At 44.3% G+C, this 24,617-nt stretch overlaps 2 protein-coding genes across 15 annotated transcripts in view; one reads left to right on the top strand and one right to left on the bottom strand.

Annotated features, from left to right (window-relative positions):
* Window positions 1-13,366, bottom strand: part of Bcl2l1 (BCL2 like 1) — a 65,585-nt gene extending 52,219 nt beyond the window's left edge. The window contains exons 1-2 of one of the 8 annotated variants that reach the window (XM_048811134.1): window positions 13,151-13,366; window positions 11,063-11,756 (exon numbers count right to left, since the gene is read on the bottom strand). In XM_048811134.1, coding sequence (XP_048667091.1) covers window positions 11,063-11,626 — 564 coding nt within the window. In that variant the 5' untranslated portion in view covers window positions 11,627-11,756; window positions 13,151-13,366. Of the gene's footprint in view, window positions 1-11,062; window positions 11,757-12,026; window positions 12,949-13,150 lie in introns of those variants that run through there. The other 7 variants (XM_015481886.2, XM_048811135.1, XM_048811136.1 and 4 more) reach the window with 7 other exon arrangements.
* An 11,040-nt stretch (window positions 13,367-24,406) lies between these two features.
* Window positions 24,407-24,617, top strand: part of Tpx2 (TPX2 microtubule nucleation factor) — a 51,688-nt gene continuing 51,477 nt past the window's right edge. For 5 of the 7 annotated variants that reach the window (XM_048811133.1, XM_048811130.1, XM_015481858.2 and 2 more), the window contains exon 1: window positions 24,407-24,534. The gene's annotated coding sequence lies outside the window, so the exon portion shown is untranslated. The remainder of the gene's footprint in view (window positions 24,535-24,617) is intronic. The other 2 variants (XM_048811131.1, XM_048811129.1) reach the window with 2 other exon arrangements.

Here is a 24,617-nt window from a genome sequence, read left to right as displayed (position 1 = left end):
GGTGTGTAGCACTGACACAGACCACTGGGATATGGCATTCAGTCCCACTCACCACCACAGCCAAGATATCGCATCATTTAACGCATTTAAGGCATTTGTCAGTATTTGCTGATGTAATCAAAAAACCAAAATTCCCAGGACATGGTGGCACACACCTGTAATCCCAGCAGCTCCAGAGGCTGAGGTAGGAGGATCATGAGCTCAAAGCCAGCCTCAGCAAAAGCGAGGTGCTAAGCAACTCTGGAATACCCTGTCTCTAAATAAAATACAAAATAGGGCTGGGGTGTGGCTCAGTGACTCAATACCCCCAAGTTCAATCCCTGGTACAAAAAAACAAAAACAAAAAACCCTTAAGGGAGGCAAGCAACATTGGTTCAACCAGGTAAAAAGAGAGAACACAGATTCTGAGGCTGCCACTTATTGTGGACGAGCTCCCTTGCCTTGATTTCCTCCTTGGAAATGAGGGTGAACATTCCAGAATCCTCACCTACCTTGCTGGAAAATGACGGATATACAGGCATTTGGTAAATTATAAAGCATTACAATTCACATAAAAGGAATTGTCACTATGCTAAGACTACTAACGAGGTAGAGAGTTGTGAAGCCACACATCCCAAGTTTGAATCCCAGTTCTTCTTAGTACTAGCCTTGAAGCCTGGGCATATGGTCTTTTTCTGAGCCTCAGTTTTCTCAACGGAATGAAGATAACCACCTACCCTATAAGATTTTTAAGGATTAGAGATAAAAAGCACAGGCTTTAGAGTAAGACAGGTCTGGTTTCAAATTCTGATTCTGCCTGCTGCTAACTGCAAGCCCTCCCAAATCTCAGTGTCTTGTAACGATAAGGTTGTTGGGATAGCACAGAGATGACGTCAATAAAGGCCTGTCCTGTACTGAACACTGGATATGTGCCAACAATCATCTAGAAACTGGTGAACTGACAGAGGGAACACAGTGCAGTGTTTAAAAGTGAAAGCTTGTAGCCAGGCATGGTGGGGCATGCCTGTAATTCCAGCTACTTGGAGGCTGAGGCAGGAGGATCAAAAGTTCAGGGACAGACTCCTCTCAAAAAAAAAAAAAAAAAAAAAAAAAAAGGCTGGGGATGTGACTTGGTGTTTACAATACTTGATAGAACATTCAAGGTCTGGTTTGATCCTCAGTACCATAAAGGAAGAAAAAAAGTGGGAGCTTGGATGCTACCCTCCTGGGCTTTGCCACTAATAACTGTACTACTATGTTGTGATTCTTAACTTCTCTGTACTTCAGGGTTTTTTTTTGGGGGGGGGGCAGTGCTGGGGATTGAACCCAGGGGCTCACATGAGATACCACTTTTTTTTTTTTTTTATTTAAATTTTGAGACAGAGACTTCTAAACTGGCCTTGAACGTGTGATCTTCCTGCCTCAGCCTCCCCAGTGGCTGGGATTATGGCATGTACCACTGCCACCAGCAGTTTCCTTATGTTTGAGAAGGGGATAATAATAGTCCTTACTTCAGAGTGTCGCTGTGAGAATGGAATCAATTAATACATGTAAAGCACTTTGAACAATGCATGGCATAAAAGTTAAGCACTCAATAAAAGTTAGGTGCTATTAATAGCAATGTTAACAATAATATTCATCACCAAGAGGAATAAGAGGGAGGGACTGTTGAATCCTGGGACCTGGGCATCCCAGGGAATAATTCCAGAAGTGCCTGGGCAGCTGTTTGTAGCCAAATTTTCAGCCTCTCTGTGCAAAGGACATGAGGCTGGGGGCTCTTGGGCAAAAATCCCAGTCCCACTGACCAGTGGCTAGCCTCTAGGGAGGCGAGTCAGGCTCCTTGAAAGGGACACAGTGTTCCTGGCCCCGCCTGACTCTGACTTGGGGAACAAAGGCACGTGTGTGTGGCCAGGGAGGAGGGAGGGGAATGTTTCCCTTTCAAGAGTGGAACAAAGGATCTGAAGCATAGTTGAGTACATTCCAATCCCCTCCCAGGCCAGCTTCCATTCCTCAGATGATTGTCCAACAAGGTTTCAACCTTCTAGCTTCCTCCAGAAAGGTGGCTGGGGGAGGGGTGGCAGGCTCCGTCTTACTCCACCAAACTTCAGAGATCACTCCTAGCAATCTCTGTCCTATGCAGAGGTGGGGTGGGAACTCCTGGGGGAACTCAGTTAATGGATGACACAGGGCACTCCAAGTAACACGTTTAATGCCCTCTATGGGGAGTCCATGACTGACACTGCTTTTGAATGATGAAGCCATGGAGGGAACTCAGGAGTTCCAACTGACCCCCACTGCCTATGGTGGGGTAAGGGAACAGCGAAACTGAACAGAAAGGCATTTTCCAGATCTTAAAGGGAGAATCATAGACTAGAGGGGAGAAGCTAGGTGGAGGGGAAGGAGGTGGGAGCAAAGAAAGTAAATGACAAGAGGAAAGGGAGGGCCGTGTCCAAAAAAAGTAGTTGGAGAAGCCTCTAGGGACATTATTCCAGTTTCCACACTCCTGCAGGCAGGAATTCGGCTGCTGGGCTGGGACAGGAAGCAGTCCATGGAAGTCATTGCAATGGCATTTCCTGAAGAGCAAGAGAAAACCTCTAGTTCCGAGGGGAGCTCTGGAGTCTGCCCAAAAAGCCCTGTAGCTTGGAGCTCACTGGAAGTTTGGCCTGAGAGTCTCATCAGGGATGAAACCAAGTAGCAGAAGGTCCCAAAGGCAGTTTCTTTCTATGGAAACACTATTTGCAAAAATCAATGTTAGAAGTGGTAGGGCAGACAAGTGACTGAAGCGGCCTGGGAAGATGATGGTGCTGCTGCTAGCAACAATTATTTTCTGAGAGCCTTTGGACATGAATTAACCCACTGACTCTTCAGGAGGAGGTACTACTGTGCTACTGTTATAGCCATTTATAAGTTAAAAGACTTGTCCAGGTCACAGAGCAACTGAATAGCGAAGTTACTTCATCCCTTACACCAGTTGGACTCCCTTACACTTCATCCCTCTCACCTCCTGTGAAATGGGTGTAACATCCTTCCTGCTCATTTCTTGGGGTAGTTATAGGGCTTAAAAAGGCAAGGTGGAGGGGCTGGGGATGTGGCTTAAGCGGTAGCGCACTGGCCTGGCATGCGTGCGGCCTGGGTTCGATCCTCAGCACCACATACAAACAAAGATGTTGTGTCCGCCGAGAACTAAAAAATAAATAAATACTAAAGTTTAAAAAAAAAAAAAAAAAAAGGCAAGGTGGATATGCAAGTGCTTTGTAAGCGGTAATGTGCGAGGCTGAGGCGGAGCTCACAATGGGGTTAATGAAGATGCTGCATCTATTGGCAGGAAACAACCATCCTAAAACATAACTCATGTGAAACGTGCCTTAATGTTAAGTGAAATCTGCCACAAGGCCAGAGGCTAGTGAGAAACAGGATTCCTAGGCTATCCGCTTCAAGACCTCCATCTTGCAGAGGGGAAACTAGTGCCTAGAGGCTGAAGTGAAAAGTTGAGAGCAGAACTTGGATTTGGACTCCAAGACCAGAGAGTGCCTGGACCACCGTGGCACATAAACACTATGCACCTCCTCCCATGTCAGGTGTGTTCTGAGGATGTGTTTGTGTGTCACAATGACTAAAAAAAGAACGGATGTTCAAGATCCAGCGTGAAGCATGGTGTTGTACTCCTGTAATCCCAGCAACTTGAGACTAAGGCAGGAAGATAAGTTTGAGGTCAGTCTCAGCAACTTATCCAGGCCCTGTGCTCTAAATAAAAAGGTTGGAGGGCTGGGGCTGTGGCTCAGTAGTACAGCGCTTGCCTAGCATGTGTGAGGCACTGGGTTCAATCCTTAGCACCACATATAAATAAATAAATAATAAAGATCTATTGACAACTAAAAAAGTAATTAAAAAAAAAAAAGGTTGGAGATGTAGCTCAGTGAAAGTGCACCTGGGTTCTGGGTTCAATTCCCAGTACCACGCCTCCCCCACAAAAAAATTTGGTTAACAGTCTCTAATAAGAGTTCTGTGATAAAAATAATAAAAATTATGACACTAGCATGGTACCAGGCTCTACACATCTCTGGCACATCTCTTTGGGTCCTCATTACCACCCGGTGAAGCAGGTATTATTACTGGCCCCAAAGTTCAGGGAGGTCAAAAGAGTTTGCCCGAGGTCACACAGCTAGCTAGACACGGATGATCTGGAACCTGGCCCCAGACAAACCACAGTTATCAGACAGAAATACCGCTAGAATGACGAAGGAACATTCATCAGGATGTCAAATTTGAGAGAAGTATTCCTGAAAAATAGTTAGCTTATGTAGCCCTGATTTTAGGATCTTCAAGTGGTTGAAAAACACAACTTCCAAGATGGCTGGGTGGACCCATCAATACACCACATGCAAGCCTAGTCTTGTTTTATGTGCCTCCTTATCACCTCTACCTCCTCTGTCAAAGCCACTAGGTGTTTTTTTTTCTTGGCAGTTGCATGGGCCTCTTCCCTAGGCTGCTTGTTGTCACCTTTGCAGAATTCAGAGCATTATCTCCCCTGCTCCAAACCTTTTGCCTTTCTCTCCTTCAAAAGCCAAAGCTTCATTGTGGCTTGTAATGTCCTGGGTGTCCTGACTCCCTGCTACCTCCCTCTCCTCCCCCACCCTCAACTCACCTCCTACCACAGAGCCTCTGGGGTGTTTCTTCTCCAGTGACATTGTTCTCCTTGCCCATTCTTGAAAATGACAAGCACATTCCCTCCTGAAACCATTCCCTCTGTTGAAATACTCTTTCTCTAGGGACCCACGCCATCCACTTCATTTCCTTCAAGTCTAGGTTTAAATAACACCTGTAGATAATACCTTTGTTAGGACCCCACATACTACTCAAGTACAACAGTAGGGAAACAACAATATGCCAACTGAAAAGTATACTTCATACATATGCATATATTAGGGATTGAATTGAAACTAGGGGGGCTTTACCACTGAGCTACATCCTCATCCCCAGCTCTTTTTAAGTTTTATTTTGAAATAGAATCTTGCTAAGTTGCTTATAGGGCTTCATTAAGTTGCTGAGGCTAGTGTTAACTTGTGATTCTCCTGTCTTAGCCTCCTGAGTAGCTGGGATTACAGGCATGTGCCACCCACCCAGCTTTGGCATACTTTGAGTTGGTTATTTTGAGAAACTGCAGGCACAGGAGTAGTTCTGAAATATTGTCCTTTTGTCAAAGACATTGACATCTATCAAGAAAAATCTATGTTAATAAAAGTATCTATATCAGGAAGAGGGCCACTTCAGACAACAGTTTATTACCCGAGCCTTGAGTCCGCACAAGACAACCTTTACTCAGTAGACCTTCCCCCTCACCTTCTCATAATTTGGCTTGCCACTCTCCCCACCATTGCCACCCTGCCCACCTCAAATCCCAAGACCCTATTCCTTCCTCTCAGTAGATGGGCACACTATGCAAGCTTCGATCATCTAGCCCTTCTTTTGAGTCTCATATTTTGTGAGACTCCCATGCATATTGCAATTAATTAACATGTTTTTCCCTTCCTATTAATCTCTCTTACATCAATTTAATTCACAGCCCAGCCAAACCTAGATGGGTGGAGGAAAGCCTTTCTCATTCCCCTATACCTTCTTTGGTCATTTTTTTAGACATTACTGGGGATTAAACCCAGGGTCTTGGGCATGCTATTCAAGCATTCCACCATTGAGCCACAAACCCTAGCCCTGATCACTTAAACTTGAAGCACCACCCTTCCTTGTCAGGCACACCCTATGCCCCAACCTGCCTTATTTGCTTCAGAGCACTTAACCATCACCTGATACATATATGTATAGTCATGCATCACTTAACAAGGATGGGAGCTTTGGTTGCTGTGTGAACACCAGGGTATACTTACACAAACTAAGATGAATTCAGTGTCACTACACCATATAATTTTATGGGGCTACTATGGTATACACAATCTATCATTGACAGAAATGTTGTTATGTAATTATGCATTTTTTTGTGTCTCTCCCCACTAAACTGTGAGCTCCACGAGGATAGAAATTTAGTTTTATTTACTGCTATACCCCAGTACTTAGGATAACCTGGTATACAACAAATAACAAATGAAGGATTAGGAAAAGGGCCCTTGCCATAATTGTTACTCTGATCCAACAAATCTGTATCTTTGGAAATTGAGTATCTCATTAGGTGCCTGCTATGCCCAAGACCTGTGCTCAGAACTAAGGAAACAAGTATGGACAAGATGTGGACTCCACCCTTAGGAAGCTCCTAACCCTGAGATAGGAGTTGTGAGAAATATCTTCTCTGTGCTAACTTAAAAACTCTACCATTATTAGCCTCTTTCCATTTATGCCAGTTTTGCAGGGGATCATACCAATAAAAAAAGGAGGAGTCCCTTTTTTTGTGTGTTCCTGGGATTGAACCCAGGAGATCTTAACCACTGATCCATATCCCCAGACTGTTTTTAATTTTAAGACAGGGTCTTATTACTAAGTTGCGTAGGGCCTTGCTTTGAACTTGTGATCCTCCTGCTTCAGCAACCCAATTTGCTGGGATTACAGGTGTGCGAAGCTAGCAACATATTTTCCTGGGTCTTCTCTTGCCCAGGCTAAACAAAAAGATCCAGTGGAACTGTCTGATTCAGGTTGGCTAAGTGGGAATGGTACAGACTATGAGCTGCAGGGACAGCTGAGAAGGTGGTCCAGGACAGTGTGACTCTCTAAGAAAATGGAGGGAATTGGGAAGGACTCCATGAACTTAGGGTAGAGGTTGAGGTGGGGCACAGAATCCTTAGTAAATTAAGACAGTAGAAGATTCTGCTACTGTAGAAGAGCAGCACACTGGGAATTATCCCATATCTATTTAAGCAGTACTAAACCCAGACAAAACCACAATTGCTAAAAAAGACAGTCCCATGACAGAAGGCTGGGGATGCTGGAAAAACCAGGAAGGTTGGGCATAGAGGTGAACCTTGAGCACACTGGCCTCAGGACAGATATCTGCTAGGGAAGGGTCAGCTAACAACTGCTGCTTCATGCAGCACAAACAAATCTGTTGATGCCCCCTAAGAAAGCCAAGAAAACCCTCCAGGTTCTACTGGGGCCCCATGAAAAAATACCTGGGTAATTTTCAACCAGAAGCTGAAGGGCTCCTTTGGGCTACTGGGGAAATTATTCCTAGGAAGTCTGGAAAATCCTGTGATGGCATAGAGCAACCTACAGTGTACACCCAGAAGAAGTGGGTGTTCCAAGGGGGAGCCCCTAAGTTACTTGTACCTCATTTTGGTACCTGAATGAGATTACTAAAAATTTCCACGTTTGGGGTTTCTTAATAGGGTTTCCCCCAAGAAAACCACAGAATTGCCAACACTTGCAAAGGGAGCTGAGGTGCTTCAACGAAGCATAAATCCATGCCAAAGAAGAACAAATAGGCAAGAAGAGACAGAACTAGACCACACAGCCATGCAGTCTGGGAAAGGCCAAGTTATGTTTTCTGCCCACACACCTGTGCTTAATGCTCTTAGCCATGGTGCTTCCATCAGACTCAAGAGTTTCTCCAAGGACAGCTATCCAAAATACCCTGGACCATCTCCATCCTCACCCACCTTCCCAATGGAAAGCCCATACAACATTCTAGTGAATATTTCCGGAACTGGTTATTTTTCTTAAGGAATAACTCCAGGGACAAAGTTCAGTTCCCTGAGGGAGGAAGCCCATTCATTAAAAGAAGTGCTTCTACCCTTCAATTAAGGTAGGGGAAGGGCTTTTATTCTAGATCCTTTACTAGAGTCAAGCTATGGCAGCTGGCTATCATTATTGCATTTTACAGGTGGGAGAGACAGACAAGAGAGACCAACAGGTTTAGCATTTCTCCAAGTGACTCAGGCAGGTGGTAGGGTGGCTAGAGGCTGAAATTCCAATCCTTGGAGCATCACCCTGCAATTAAGCCACCTCCCTGCACATGCACCACTGTCATCTATTGGCAGGGCCTGCGAAGGCTTTAAGGATGAAAAAACCAACAAGAAGCCCATTTTGATGGGGGAAAACACTGATATCCACTTGACACCTGCCATGTCTGAGTTTTACTGGTGCCGGAATCTGAGGCTACCCACACCTTTGTAGGAACCTGCTACTGGTGACAAAGGCACTGTCCTTCCCACAGCTACCTGAACAATACAAGGACCACAGCCCAGCATAAGCACTTTCATAAGAATGTTTTGACCCAACAGCATCTCTGGCTCTCTATGCCCATCTGTCCAGGTTACTTTATTACTCTCTGGACCTGAGATGGATGGAAAGTGTTTAGGCTTCAGAGTTAGGCCAATTTTGATATAAAGTCTCAGATAGTTGACTGGCTGAGAGACTACCTGAGGTCAGCCACTAAGCCACTAGGAGATTTGTGTGTAAACCGGAATGAACACACCTATCTTGGAAGTTTCCTGTGTGGAATATATAAAAGAGCATGTCATTTTCATGACAGAAGATAATCGTGTCTGGCTTATGGCCAGCACCTAGCACACTGCCTGCCTTATAGTAGAAGCTCAAAAAATAGGTTGCGTAAGTAAAGGATTTAACACAATGCATAAGAGGTACTCAATAAAGGCCAATTTCCTTCCCCTTTTCCTGTAGGGATGCTAAATTTAGAGCATATCCCTGGGTGGAAAGGCCCAGTAACTCCTACACTCAAGGCTCTCACAGCTGCAGCCTCCAGGAAGGTTCTGAGATGCCACTGCAGCAGCGAGTCTGTGCAGCTCGGAGCAGGACAACACCTGAGAGGGAAGTGGGCAGGTCTCTTCTACCCAGGCTCAAAGGATCCTGAGTCAAATATTCTCTCCACCCCCTAGCCTCAGGGGAGGAAGGCATGCCCAGAAATGGTTCTGACATAACTGGCTCTTCTGCACACATCCCCTCTGTTCACCAAGAGGAAGTGACATGTGGTATGTTGTCCAACGGGCTCTGATAATTCTTGAGCAGAGATGGAAGATGGAATTTCAATCCAGTGGAAACCTAACGAACCTGCCCAGAGCTGCTGTGTCTAAGCCTCCTTTCACATGCAACACTGGGCAGCTGGCAATTCTCTCCTTAGGGTAGCCCTCTGCAGAGGCAGGCTGGCAGATCAGGCACCTCTACCAGACTGCCTTTTGTTGATAGCTGATAACCCACCTGGTATTAGGACCAGGGGCCAAAGACAATAGCCAGGCAAAGTGGGCAAAGGGCTCAAGTCCCTACCTGGAGATGCCTCAGAGGGTGTGTCTGAAATGCTGTAATCCTGTCCCTCCTGTAATCAGCTGAACAAATATTTGCCCCAAAAGAGAATCAAAGCAGGAGGGAAGAGAGGACGTCACTACACAAACTATTTAATCATTTATCCTCCCAGGGAGTTCATTTACAGATTGGCTTTCAAGTCTGGTCACCCTTAGCTTTAAAGAGACCACCGCCTCCCACCATTTTATCTCCCCCAACTCCACCCACAGTCATCTGACCTCCATTGACTTCACCCCCTAGCCTTTTACAAGAGCTGGCAGTGGGGAAGAGTTGATAAAGTTGAAAAGAAATGGGAAATGAGAGAGGGTGTGGATTCCAGGGCAAACCCAGGAGTTCTCCTGCTCAGTGGTAAAGTGAAGTGCTGCCACGCCCTAGGCAGGGCCTAGAACAATCGCATTCTTGACATTCCCGAGTCCAGGGTGCAAGGCCCCTTCCACCTCGGCTCCTTCAATAGATGACTTATTTTCTACAGCCTGTCAATTTTCTGAATATTCTAAAGGAACAGAATACCTCTCATATCTCCCGGCCTAGGGGGCCTGGGGGCTTAAGCAAGGAAACAGGACAGAGTTCACTAGAGAAGAGTAAAAATCACCCATTGGATCACCAGAAAAGAAGCTCTCATCTGTGTCATGCTGACTTGGTGATGGGCAGGGGGATTCTAAAAGAAGCTTGCTGGTATCAGTTACTGTGTTCATGTTATCTCCAAGATTTACAATACTCTGCAAGACAAGAAGAGCTTGCCACATTTTCTGTGGAAGAAACTAAGGCTTAAGAAGGTAAACCAGGGGCTGGGTTTGTGGCTCAAAGGTAAAGCACTTGCCTAGTTCGAACTGGGTTCGAACCTCAGCACCACACAAAGTAAAATAAAGACATTGTGTCCACCTATAACTTAAAAAAAAAAAAAAAAAAGTGAACCAGCCTGTCCAAAGTCACACAGTTAACACAGTTAAGTGACAGGGCCAGGACTTATACCCCTGGTCCAGTCTGTTACCACATCTTAATGTTCTTCAGAGCCCCACAGACCAGGTTCTTGCTTTGCCAGCAAATAGTGCTTGATGAAGAGGCCTCTGGGTTCTGGCCGGAAAGTAAATGCAGAGCAGCTGGAGCTCCCCAACCGACCCTGAGCAGTGAGGTGCAAAGTCCCAGGGCTTATGTGTGACACAGCAAGAGCTTTACAAATAGGCCAACCATGCAGAAAGTTGCACACTTTAGGTAAAATGAACTCGGGGACACAGCACAAACACAACTGGCACAGCCTACCCTGCCCTAAAATCAGAAGATCCTCAGCCATCCAAGCCAGCGGGAACTCCTGCCTGGTCAAGTGGTCTGAGAAGAGGACTGTGCATGCAAACTCTGAAATAAAGGGAACCTGATTTGGGGAAGGGAAGCCAGGATAGGACTGACACCATTGCAGGATAAAGGATGAAGGGGCTTGTGGGCCATCAGATCCTCTAGGCACTATGTTCACCACCCCTCTGCATGGTGAACCATTGGATCAAGGGGAAGGAAACACCAAATGAACTCCTCAGTCTCAAAGCTTTTGAGCCAAATGAACACATAGGCTATGTTAGTCTTTGCTAAGAAACTGGAACACAAGTATAAAAGAGTGGGGTCATATGGGTGACCAGAATGAAAAGATGCGGTTCCTTCAGGAACTGGGTTATCCAGATTTCCAAACAGTTCACCTCTTGTGGTGAAATGAAGCCAGGCAGTTCTCCTAACAATCAACATCTCCCACAATCACCAACACAAGCAGAAAGAGATAGAGGAAAGGGTTGTTGGAGGTCTTCAAAGAAAAGGGACACACAAGGGGCGTGGTTCTTACCCAGCCGCCGTTCTCCTGGATCCAAGGCTCTAGGTGGTCATTCAGGTAAGTGGCCATCCAACTTGCGATCCGACTCACCAATACCTGCATCTCCTTGTCTACGCTTTCCACGCACAGTGCCCCGCCGAAGGAGAAAAAGGCCACAATGCGACCCCAGTTTACCCCATCCCGGAAGAGTTCGTTCACTACCTGTTCAAAGCTCTGATATGCTGTCCCCGGGGTGATGTGGAGCTGGGACGTCAGGTCACTGAATGCCCGCCGGTACCGCAGTTCAAACTCGTCGCCTGCCTCCCTCAATGCTTGCTTCACTGCTGCCATGGGGATCACCTCCCGGGCATCCAAACTGCTGCTGTGACCAGTGGCTCCATTTACCGCAGGGCTGTCCGCCAGATGCCAGGATGGGTTGCCATTGATGGCACTGGGGGTCTCCACCTCTGATTCAGTCCCTTCTGGGGCTTCAGTCCTGTTCTCTTCCACATCGCTAAACTGACTCCAGCTGTATCCTTTCTGGGAAAGCTTGTAGGAGAGAAAGTCAACCACCAGCTCCCGGTTGCTCTGAGACATTTTTATAATAGAGATGGGCTCAACCAGTCCATTGTCCAAAACACCTGCTCACTCACTGAGTCTGGTCTCAGCTTAGTGATTCTCTTCTAAGATCCAAAGCCAAGATAAGGTTCTGAAGAGAAAGAAAGAGCTTCAGGAAAAAAAAAATTAATATGCATGTCATTTAGCCTACAACATCTCATTCCCCCTCCAGGTACCCGAACTGGTTTCTTTGTGGCTCTTGTGAAGGTCTGGGTCCAGGTTCCAAGAGACTTCAATGAAGTCAAATTGAAAGGACCAGCAGGCTCTGAATCATCCCATCGGTCTCTTTCACCCCGGCCACCCCCTTTTCTCCGAAATACCTTCCTCGGAAAGTCACCCCCATGGGCAGTCTGCACCCCCCTCCTCCCGCACCACCTACATTCAAATCCGTCTCAGGCGACAGCAGGCAGGTGCAGCCCCCGGAAGATCTTTTGTATCATAGGTCGGGAGAGGAGGTGGCGGCCGGGTTGCCGGTAACTCAGCCGGCCTCACGGCGGCTGGCAAAAAAACCAGCTCCAGCCAGAGGGATCATGCGACCTGGTAGGCTGGGAGCCCAAAAGGCGACACAGGAATTGCGAAGCTCAGGAACCTGCCCCCTCGCTGGCTTCCTCCTCGCATCGCCAGGATCGAGGACAGCCTCTCCGCTCGGCAACCGCGGCCTCCAGCCACCCGGGAGCCCAGCCCCCTCGCTCTTGCACGCCCCTTGGCTCTCCGCCTCCTACTGGGAGTCAGGAGAACTCTCCCGGAGGTGGCTGGTATGGGTTCGGTGGAGTTTTTTTTTTTTTTTTCCCCCTCCTATTTAAGTACCAGCCCTGGGTGAGGCTTCCGAAACCCTGAAGGGACGTCTCAATGGGTCTCAAGGTTTCGATGAACGACGCAGGGGGAGGAAATCTGCCTCGGATCTACGATCTGACTTTGGAAAGGCCACCCCCGCGCCTTTCCGGGAGGCTGAAGGCCAGAGACGCCCCCCACACGTCGCTGGTTTTCTTTGAATTCCCCAAAGGCCCTGGATGTGGCGGTGGGGGATTGCCAGGTCCTCCATTCCCCGCCCGGACACAATGGCCGCCGGCGCCCTGCACAAAGACGGGGTGAAGAGGAGGCGCTGGGCCTCTCCTCCGGTCAGGATGAGAGGTCGAGGCCTGCTCTAGGCCCCCCACAGCTGAGACCACGTTTTCCTGGGGACAGGCCCAACGCGGCTTTCTGGAGCCCCAGGGAGGGCTCAGGGGCTGGGGGAAGCACCTCTCCCGAGCCCAGGGTGGGTGGGCTACCGCCTTGCGGCTTCTAGCGCTTGTTAGGCCGGGTACCCGCCGAGCCACCGCCCCGTTGCTAGGCAACCGCCCTCCCTCAGTGGCGCCCCCTAGACCTTTCTGGGAGGAGGGGTCTCGCCCCCGGCGGCCCGCCCCATCAGAACCAATCAGCGAGTCCAGTCGGCACGGAAGCGGGACGGCGAAAGTTCCCATTGGGCGCAGCGCCTGTCACGCACAGGGGAGGCGGCGCTCTCACCTGCGAGCCCAGCGAGCCGTGGGGGGCCACATCCCCCTTCATCGGCCGGGTGGTTTCCAAACGGGAGGGCTCTTCACAGCCGAGTTGCGAGCCGCGGACCCCGGTCCGCCTACCTGGCGGACTGCTCACGCCGTCTGTCTCGAACAAGCCGGCCTCAGTTTCCCCTGAAGAGACCGGGGGGAACTTGCAAGCTCAGTCACTTCCGGTGCCGAGGCGGCGCGCGCGAGCCCGAGACGCAAAGGGAGCGCGCGCCTTAAATGATTGGCGTCAAGACCTGGGATAGAGCACCCCCTTGCGGAAGGCCTAAGGAATCCGAGACGCAAAGAATCAATGTTTATATTCACATTTCCATTCATTCGTTCAAATTCATCCATCCATAGTTTGTATACAAAAGAAAAAAAAAAAAAAGGTCACGTTGTGCCTAAACACTTTTTTCTCTGAAGTCCAGCTCTGCTAATTGGGCAAGTTTCTTAGCTGCACTGTATCTTTATTTCCTCAACTATAAATGGGTAATAGAACCAGCCTCTTTTACTGATTGCAAAGATTAAGTAAATCCCGCAGAACAATGTATGGTCCGTAATCTATGCTGCATCAATTCATTCAGCAAATGGTTATTGTTTGGGTTGCTGAAGATAGAGCTTTAGGATCAAGGCATGGTCTCGCTTTCACTAAAATTTGTCTAGAGGTAGAATAATCGCAAATAGTGACTAATGCTATGAAAAAAGTAAATTAGGGTATTGTAATGAAAATGGTAAAGAGAGAGGGTCTTCTCTTCTTTAGAGTGGGTGGTCTAAGATGTAAGCCCCACTTTTCTTGCCGAGAGAGGCATTTTCAATAATTTTTATGTAGGGTGGCCAGGGCTGGCCTCTTTGCAAAGATGATTGAATCCAGGAATTTGTTTGTTTCCTTGTGATGCTAGGCAAGTATTCTACCACTGAGCTACATCCCCAGTCCTGAACCCAAGGTTGAAAATGCAACGGATGGTTAAGCGCCTAGGCAACATCAATTTAGGCAGAGGGAAGCACATGTGCAAATATTGTGAGTTAGGAAGATGTTGGCTTGTTCCAAAAGCTGAAACAGAAGCAGTGTGGCTAGAATGAGGTCAAGTATAGTGGGGAAGAAGTTGGAAAATTGACCTTGGAAATGCACTGAAATTGATTCTAAAAATTGAAGCTTTGTTGTTATTGTTGTTTGTTTTGTTCAGTTCGTTCTCTCTCTCTCTCTCTCTCTCTCTCTCTCTCTCTCTCTCTAACAATACTGGGGATTGAACCTACCACTGAACTACACCCTGAGACCTTTTTATTTTTTAGAGATATGTTCTCACTAAGTTATCCAGGCTGGCTTGAACTTGTGATCCTTCTGTCTCAGCTTCAAGATGACTAGAATTATAGGCATGCACCACTGCACCTGGTTCAAATTACTTTTAAAGAGGATATAGCTGGCATCACCTCATGTGCCAAAGAAATCATATAAAAGAGTGTGGACTCATTTTAAATTTTAAATTTTGAAACAGAGTCTCCCTAAATTGCTGTCTAGCCTCAAAATTGTGAATCTCGTGCCTCAGCCTCCTGGATAGCTGGGATTACAGGTGTGCGCCACCTTGCCCAGTGAAAATATTTTATGTTAATTTAGTTGATTAAAAATAGATATATCCTGGGGCTGGGATTGTAGCTGAGTGGTAGAATGTGTGCCTAGTATGTTCGAGGTACTGGGTTCGATGAAGCACTGGGTTCGATTCTCAGCACTGCATATAAATAAGTAAAGGTCCATCAACAACTAAAAAAAAAAGATATATTGTGATTCTGCCTATCCGCAGGAACAGGATAAAAAAAAAAGATATATCCTGTTCCTGCGGATAGGCAAAATCACACAGCCTTTGGGACTGGAGTCTCCTGTGTTTCTTTGCCAGCAAAGCAATAAACTTTCTTTCTTTTTCCTTTTTCTAAATATATATCCTCAGGGTGTAGTTTAGTAACAGAGTATCAGCTTAGTATTCACAAGGCCCTGGGAAAGGAAGAGTACAGAAACCTAAATAAAAAAGAGCATGGAATGGAAATTAAGTCCTCTTCCACCTGCTTTTCAGTCCCCAGTTTCCATCACATAGGTATAGGTCATCACTCATATCCTATTTCTTGGTTTGCATTCCCAAGGTGTGTTCAAGAGAATATTCATGTGTATAAAAGTTGTATTCAAGCAGTGGCCTGGTATAAACACTTCTGTACTTTGCTTTTTACACTGGGCTCTACATTTTGAAGATGGCTTAACTTTTTTTTTTTTTTTTCTTTTTTTAGTACCAGGGAGTGAACGCAGGGGTTCTCAACACAGCCACATCCCTGACCCTTCTTTTATTTTTTGAGATGGGTTTTGCTAAGTTGATTAGGGTCTTGCTAAGTTGCTGAGGCTTGTTTCAAACATATGATCCTCCTGCCTCAGCCTCCTGCTGGGATTACAGGCATGCACTCCCCACCCCCTCAGAATTGTGTGTGTGTGTTTATGGTGTTGGTGATTGAACCCGAGGGATCTCAGGCATGTTAAGCTTTTTTTTTTTTTTTTTTTGATGATGCTGGGGATTGAACCAAGGGCCTAGTGCATGCCAGGCAAGCACTTTACCAACTGAGCTATATCCCCAGCCCAACCATGCTCTTTTGCTACTGTGCTATACCCCCAGATCCTCATAAAAATTAGCTTTAGCACTGGAAGTGTAGCTCTGTGGCAGAGGGAATACCTAGCATGTGAAAGGCCCTGGGTTTGATTCACAGCACCACAAAAAATAATAACTTTATAAGGACACATTGTGATCTAATTGCCCATTCCTGTACTAGAGAACGTCAGTTTTCACCTGATTGGCAAGGATAAAAAAGGTTGATAACACAATGTGTAGTGTTATAGGTACTAGGATTGAACCCAGGTGTGCTTTACCACTGAGTTACATTTTCAGTACTTTTTATTTTTTTTTATTTTGAGACAGGATCTTGCTAAGTTGCTGAGGCTGGCCTTGAACTTTCGATCCTCCTGCCTCAGCCTTCTGAGTAGCTAAAATTATAGTCATGGGCCATCATGGCCCAACATTAGTTACTTTTGTTTTATTTTGATGAATATTGACAAAGTACTCCATGTAGCTTTTTTCTTGTTTTGATTGGTACTGGGGATTGAACTCCGGGGCACTCAGCCTCTGAACCACATCCCCAGCCCTATTTTGTATTTTCTTTAGAGACAGGGTCTCACTGAGTTGCTTAGTACCTTGCTGTTGCTGAGGCTGGTTTAGAACTTGCAATCCTCCTGCCTCAGCCTCCCAAGCTATTGGGATTGTAAGCCTGTGCCACCACACCCAGCTGTATCCATTTATTCTCTCATCATTAAATAAGAGTGCTTATTAACTCACATCTTGAGCTATACATTGTGTTATCAAACTTTTTTATCCTTGCTATCAGGTGAAAACTGAGAGGCACCTTTATTTTTCATTTCTTTTATTATTGCGAGTGAGCTTAAGCAATATATCATATGTTTTAGTTCTTCTGGAAGGGTGGATCTTGAATTCTTCATTTATATTTTTTATTGTTTGCTCCTTTTTCAGTTCGTCTTCCTATTCAAATTTTTTCTCATTACTTATTTTTTTACATATGAATAATAGATACTTTCCCAATTTATTATCATGGAAAAAGCTTTTATTTTCTATGTGTCTTAATTTATCAGTTTTTCTAGGTTTTACGTCATACTTAAAAAAAAAACAAAAAACAAAAAACATTCTTGGGGCTGGGATTGTGGCTCAGTGGTAGAGCGCTCGCCTACCATGCGGGAGGCACTGGGTTCGATCCTCAGCACCACATAAATGTAAAATAAAGATATTGTCCACCTAAAACTAAAAAATAATATTAAAAAAATTCTCCAGTTCAATATTATAAAAAAACACTCTTGGTTTCTTCTAGTTTTTATGTGGTTTCATCTTTTACGTTTAAATCCACTGAACACTCTCTTAATATGAAATGTGAGGTAGAAATCAAAAACTTCTTTCCAACTGACTATCAAGTTATGATCATATTGTCATCGTCTTTTCCCTACTGACTTGAAATACCTTCATTGTCAGAAACTACATTCCTAAGTATATTGGGTCAATTTTGAACTTTCTATTTTATTCCATAGGTTGGGAGTATATAGCTCAGTGGTAGAGCCCTTGCCTAACATGCATGAGGCCCTGATTTGTTCCCAGCATGGTAAAAAAAAAAAAAAGAGGCTATTTTGTTCCATGGTAGGGTTTAAACTGGCGTAGAATGTGATCTGATTTACATTTTTAAAACCTGTGGTGTGGCAATTATTTCAATGAGAAGTAGGATTATGTAAGTCTTAAGTGTGCTTTTGGAGCCCAGCAGAGGGCAGATAAATTCTGTCCAGAGATCATAGACTTGTGATTCTTCCATATATATATATATATATATATACACACACACACACACGCACACACATATACATACATACACACACACACACACACACACACATATATATATATATATATATATATAAATGTTGTTTGTTTGTTTTGTTTTTGTGTGGTGCTGGGATTAGAACTCAGGGCCTTGTGTGTGGTGTGAGAGGCAAGCACTCTACCAGCTGAGCTACATCCCCAGCCCAATACTGCAAAAATTTATTTTGGGTCTTCATCTCTGTTTCCTAACATCCTTGGAATTTTCAAAGTGGTGTCTTTCTGTATACTAATGAGCTGACTGATGGTTGACAGCCCCTTGATAGCTTTAGGATGGGGTCTGTCCAGGACAGGCCAAGGCAGGAATAGAGGGTTGGGACTTGTAGCCCCATCCCCTAGCCTCCCTGGAGGAGTGGGCTGAAGGTGAAGTTGATCTTCAGTGGCCAATGATTTAATCAATCATATTTATACCATGAAGCCTCCATAATGCTAACCCCCTAAAAAAGACAGATATTGAAGAGCTTCAAAAATTTAAGACAACCATTGCATATTAACAGGGGAGGGTGCAGTATGAACCTAGGTAACAGGATGAAATTGCCATCTTGAAAGAGTAGAATGTTTTTATTACATTGAATTGTATATATGTACACGTTTTTGCCTCATTATTATTTATCTCATACATTTCATGTGTATGTATATATATTTATGCATGTATAAGCATATATATATTTGTATTATAACTAATAAAATCAGTTTTTAGAAGACTAGAAAGAACTGAGCATGGTGGTGCAATGTCTGTAATTCCAGCTACTCAAGAGACTGAGGCAGAGAACCACAGTTTGAGGCCAGCCTGGGTAATGACTGGTAAAGACTGTGTTTCAAAATAAAAAAGCAAAATGGGTTGAAAGGGCTACGGATGTAGCTAAGTGGTAGATCACCGTTGGGATCAATCCCCAGCACCACATTAAAAAAAAAAAGAAAAGAAAGAAAGAAAATAAAAATAAAAACAGAAGGAAATATGGTAAAACGCCAATAGTGGAGATGTTGTTACTAAAGGATTGGTAATTGCTTTTCTTTTCTTAATTGGTGCTGGGGATTGAACCCTGGGCCTCACAAATGCTAGGTAAGCACTCTACCACTGAACTACACCTCCAATCCTTTTTTATTTTTTTATTTTGAGAAAGAGTCTCACTAAGTTGCCACCACTGGTCTTGAACTTTCTATCCTTCCCCAGTAGCTAGCATTATAGGCATGTGCCACCATACCTTGCATACGTGACATTGTAATAGATGTTGGCCTCTGTAGTTTGCTTTCTTGAGTTCAAATTCTGATTTTGTCACACACAAACTGTATAATCTTGGAGAAGCTATCCACCTTCCTGAGCCTCAATTTCCCCAAACTATAAAACGGTTATGGTGATATTACCTACTTGCAGGGTTATTTTAATAAAACCAGTTAATAGTTTTAAAGTACTTCGAATAGTGCCCAGTACATGGTGTAGCAGCTATTATTACTCACACACACATACACACACACACACACACATATACACACGGGAAAAATGGAGTATTATCTTGCATATTTAAAAAATGATTTTATAATGAATTTATATCAATCAACAATTCATTTTTTAACTAGAAAACAATCCATAAGGACTGGGCATGTAGCTCAGTGGTACACCACTTACTTATATCATGTGCAAGGTGCTGAGTTCAATCCCTAGCTTTACAAAACAATAAAAACAGTAAGTGATGTAGCAGATTAGGAGGTGATAAATGAAGAACTATTTGCTGACCAGGCCCCAAAGTATGAATGGCAAGAAGAGAAGGAAGACAGAATAGTGAGGCAAAGGGAGGGCAGGGGACTTCCTAGGCTATGGGTACCCCAATTTCAGAACACATATATCATACAACCATGGCCACATAGCAGGCAGGCTCAGTCAGGGATGGGGGGTACATTGTTTTATACGAGGAAGGAAGGGGCAGCAGAGCTGTGCTTATAGGGCCTGTGAGGCAGAAGGTGCTCAGTGAATGGTTAACTGAATGAATAAATGAATGAATGAGGTAATGCCAAGAAACCAGGATGTGTGCAAGAACTCCCAGGTCCTTCCAAATCAACAAGTTGGCCTGGGCAAGAGCTTCCTCTCCTGTCATTCCTTCTGCATCCATTACATTCTAGGCTGAGGCTCAAGTTCCCAGTCTGCAGGAGCACACTAGGAGGTCTCAAATCCCTAAAGTAGAAATTTTAGTGCTGGAAGAAAGCAGACTCATCTGGTCCAGTCGGTTGCAATTTCAACCATGACTGAGGGAGGGGACAAGAGTAGAAATAAGGGGCTGGGGTTGTAGTTCAGTGGTTGAGTGCTTGCCTCACGTGTGTGAGGCACTGGGTTCAATCCTCAGTGCCACATAAAAAAATAAATAAAACAAAGATATCATGTCCATCTACAACTAAAAAAAATGTTAAAAAAAAGAGAAGTCCATTAAAATAGTTTGTTGTGTCGTGGAGTTGTTGTGAAAAACTCTAAATCCCCTAAACTTTCATAAATAGGAGAATATTTCATAAGACTGCCATAGAATGGAATACTAAGCAGCAGTTAAAGAGTTCCAGGGATTTGGGCTGACAGGGAGGTATCTTTGAGACACCAGGGATTGAACCCAGGGGTGTTCTACCATTGAGCTACATTCCTCAGTCCTTTTTACTTTTATTTATTTATTTATTTATTTTGAGACAAGGTCTCACTAAATTGCTGGGGCTGGCCTTGAACTTGGGATTCTCCTGCCTCAGCTTCTTGAGTTGCTGGGATTGCAAGGGTGCACCACTGCACCTAGCATTATTTACTTATTTACCTTGTTTAATATTTTTCTTCTCCACTAGGATATCAGCTCCATGAAGATAGGATTTTCTCTCTCTCTCTCTCTCTCTCTCTCTCTCTCTCTCTCTCTCTCTCTCTTTTTTGGTACCGGGAATTGAACTCAGGGGCACTTGACCACTGAGCCACATCCCCAGCCCTATTTTGTATTTTATTTAGAGACAGGGTCTCACTGATTTGCTTAGCACCTTGATTTTGCTGAGGCTGGCTTTGAACTCATGATCCTCCTGCCTCAGCCTCCCAAGCAACTGGGATCATAGGCATGCACCACCACGCCCAGCAGGATTTTGTCTCTTTTCATTGCAGATCCCTGATTTTAGCACAATGACTGGCACTTGGTAGGCACCCAGTAAATGCTGCAGCAACTGTGCCTGTGTGTGGGTGTGGATGAGTCTCTCCTGGAAATCCTAGGTCATAGGGCATATACATTTGATTTTTATTTTTTCAGTAATGGGGACTGAACCCAGAGCCTTTACATGCTAGACAATTTTTCTATTTCAAAGCCATATCCCCAACACAATTTAAAATTTTATTTTGAGACTGATTTTAGCTAAGTTTCCAGGTTGGTCTTGAACTGGCCATCCTCTTGCCTCAGCCTCCTGAGTAGCCGGGCTTACAAGTGTGTGCCACTGGCCCTGGCTATTTCTGGACACTTAAACTCTTCTACTGATTTTTTTCCCTTTAATTTCTATAGCAATACAATGGTTTAAAAATTTTTTTAATTGTAGAAAATTTCAAGAGGCTGGGGTTTTGGCTCAGCGGTAGAGTGCTCACCTAGCATGTGCGAGGCCCTGGGTTCGATCCTCAGCACCACATATAAAATAAATAAGTAAAATAAAGGTATTGTGTCAACTATAACTAAAAAATATTTAAAAAAAAAAGAAAATTTCAAACACATACATGGGTATATGAATATACTTTTGTATCATGAACCTATCTCTCAGCTTCAGCAATTATCAACTGTGGCTCATCTTCTTTCATCTAAACTCCCATCTACTTCCTTCTACTGCATTCTACCAATTATCTGAAGCAAATTCTAGAAACATTTCACCTCTACCATTTCTATATATTATGTGCTAGGGATTAAACTCAGGGCTTCACACATGATAGGCAAGAACTCTACCACTGAATTACATCTCCAGCTCTGTATAGTATGTCTACAACACAAGGACACTTAAGCAAACCCGAGTGCTGGGGCTATTGCTTAGTGGTAGAGCATCTGCTTAGCATATGTGAGCACTTGGGTTTGATCCACAGTGCCATAAAAAGCAAAAAACTAAGAGCAATTCTATATTTTTATTTATTATTTTTTTAATTTTTATTTTTAAATATTTATTCTTAAGTTTTAGGTGGACACAATATCTTTACATTTAGGAGGATTGAACCCAGTGCCTCCTGCATGCTAGGCAGGCACTCTACCACAACCCCACAACCCCAGCTCCAATTCAGATATTTTTTCCTGTTGAATTTTCCTGTCTAATTTTTGTTGATTGCACCTCCATGGTCCGAATGAAACAAACCATATAAAAATGACTATGTGTATGTATGTATATATATATATGTATATATATATATATATGTATATATATATATTTTTTTAACCTTTATTTTATTTATTCATCTTTATGTCGTGCTGAGTATTGAACCCAGGGCCCTGCACATGCTAGGCGAGTGCTCCACCACTGAGCCACAACCCCAGCCCCTACTTTTATATATTAATATGGTGAAATCTGGTATGTCAACTCTCTTTGTCAGGATTAAGAATGTTGTTCAGTGATAAAGTGCTTGCCTAGCATGTGCAAGACCCTGGGTTCCATCTCTAGCGCTGTAAATAAATATACAAATAATAAAAATTTTAAAAAATTCCCCCTGTTAAAAGGAAAAGTCCTAGACAAATTTAATAGTTTAGTTGAGCAAAGAACCATTCTTTCTTTTGGGTTATTTGGGATTGAACCAAGTGGCACTTAACCACTGAGTTATATTCCCATCCCTTTCTATTTTTTTATTTAGAGACAGGGTCTTGTTAAACTGCTGAGTGTGCCTTTGAACTCTCGATCCTTCTGCCTCAATCTCCTGAGCTGCTGGGATTACGGGCTTGTGGTAATGCCCTGGAAGCGATTCTTGAAAGGGTAGCTGTCAGAACCAGAACAGGTTTTAAAACTCCAGCATGCAACATGATCAGGAAGCATTTATGGACTGAAAACAAAAAAGTGAGGTACAGAGATAGTTTAATTGATTATAGGTCATATTTTGCTTTATTTGAGTCAGTTGGATGCCTGCAAATTATTGAAGCTCCGCTGCTGTCATTGACTGAGACAGCTGTTTGTTCTAAGAGTACAGTGTACTCCTAAGTTCCTTTACCTACTATCTAGGTCCTAGTTCCATATGTAAAGACTTCAGTGCTGAGCCATCCTCAGGCCATATTTAATTTAGTACCCCTATCATTTTTCAACACTCAAATGCCACTTTATTTATTTGGGGGTTGAACCCAGGGGTGCTTTACCACTAAGCTGCACCTCCAGACCTTTTTATAATTGTTATTTTTAAATTTTGAAATTGGGTCTTGCTAAATTGTTGAGGCTGGCCTTGAATTTGCCATCCTCATGTCTAAGCCTCAGGAGTTGCTGGGATTACAGGTGTGTGCTCACATACCCTGCTCAGATGTCACTTCTTGTGCATTTCCTCCTCTATATAAATTTACTTTATAATCATTAAGAAGTTCCAGCTGGGCCTGGTGGACACGCCTATAATTCTAGCGGCTCAGGAGGCTGAAGTAGGAGGATGGTGAGTTCAAAGCTAGCCTCAGCAACAGCAACGCGCTAAGCAACTCAGTGAGACCCTGTCTGTAAATAAAATACTACAAAATAGGGCTGGAGATGTGGTTCAGTGGTCGTGTGCCACTGAGTTCAAAACGCAGTACCCCCCCAACCCCCCCTCCCCAAAAAAGTTCCATGCCAAAACTTCTTGGGATTTATGTTAGAATTGCCTTGAAATTTTAATTTGGAGATTTAACATCTTTAAAATAGTATCTCTCCATCCATTATGTAACTTCATTTAATTTTTATAATTTTTTAAATATTTATTTTTTAGTTATAACTGGACACAACATCTTTATTTTATTTATTTGTTGTTATGTGGTGCTGAAGATCGAACCCAGGGCCTCCAACATGCTAGACGAGCGCTCTACCACTGAGCTACAAACCCAGCCCCTTCATTTAATTTTTAATGGCTATTCAACCATGTTTTATAGTTTTAATTCAGGTTAATTTGGTAAATTGTAGCTTTTGTTGCTATTATAAATAGGTCTTTTTGTTTTTCTCATTATTTTGTAATTGATGATGTATAAAAAGAACAGACATTCTCCACTCAAATCCCATCTCCATTTATGGCGGTTTTAGATAGATTTACCCAACATTTCTTGGCCTGTGTTTGTTCCTTTACAACACGGGAATAACAAAGCCAAGGATGCATTTGGATAATGAAGACGAATCACCAAATAAACCACGACTTTCAGCCAGTTAAGATCAGGGGTAGGAATGGAGAAACAGGCTGAGAAATGCTTTCATGATGAGGAAGGAAGCTGGGGAAAATTTTATGTTGCATTTAGGAAACTGCCTAATGAAATGAAGTGAATTCCCATAAATATTCAAAACAACGCACAAATACAGCGAATAATTTTAAAAAATAAAATTGGAAAATATTTCCTTCTTGAATACGTTGGGGAAGTCCAGAATGAGTGTCCTTCTGTGATCTTAACAGACTCCCTACTTCTTAGTTGGTACCACCTTTCCAAAGTAGCTAGAGCAGAGCATTCCGGGTTTTGTAGTAGAGGAGTTGTTCCTATGGGCTCACAAGGGCGCTGGAGACTATATTTCCCAGAAGCCTCTCGGGCCGGTTGTTTGCTCATCCCTCCTCCTGACTTCCGGCGTCGCTGCGTTCTCAAGGGCCAATCGAGAGACTGGGATGGCTCGTTCTTGGAGCTCTGATTGGTGCATTCGACCAGGCTGCCTGGGTTCAAATTTTCAACGGTACTGAATGATCCCCGCGGCGGGCTGGCGGCGCTTGATTGTCAGAACCGTGGGGAGGCGAAGCGAGGTGAGCGGTGGGAAGGGAACTGCGAGCGGCTGGGGCGCGGGGGCTTCCCTTCTCCCCGACTTTCGAACGTCTGAGAGGTCGCC

This window comes from Marmota marmota, unplaced genomic scaffold, assembly GCF_001458135.2.
Source record: "Marmota marmota marmota unplaced genomic scaffold, marMar, whole genome shotgun sequence".
Taxonomy (NCBI): domain Eukaryota; kingdom Metazoa; phylum Chordata; class Mammalia; order Rodentia; family Sciuridae; genus Marmota; species Marmota marmota.
Note: the sequence above shows the minus strand (reverse complement) of the source record. Positions and strands in the feature narration are given on the sequence as shown.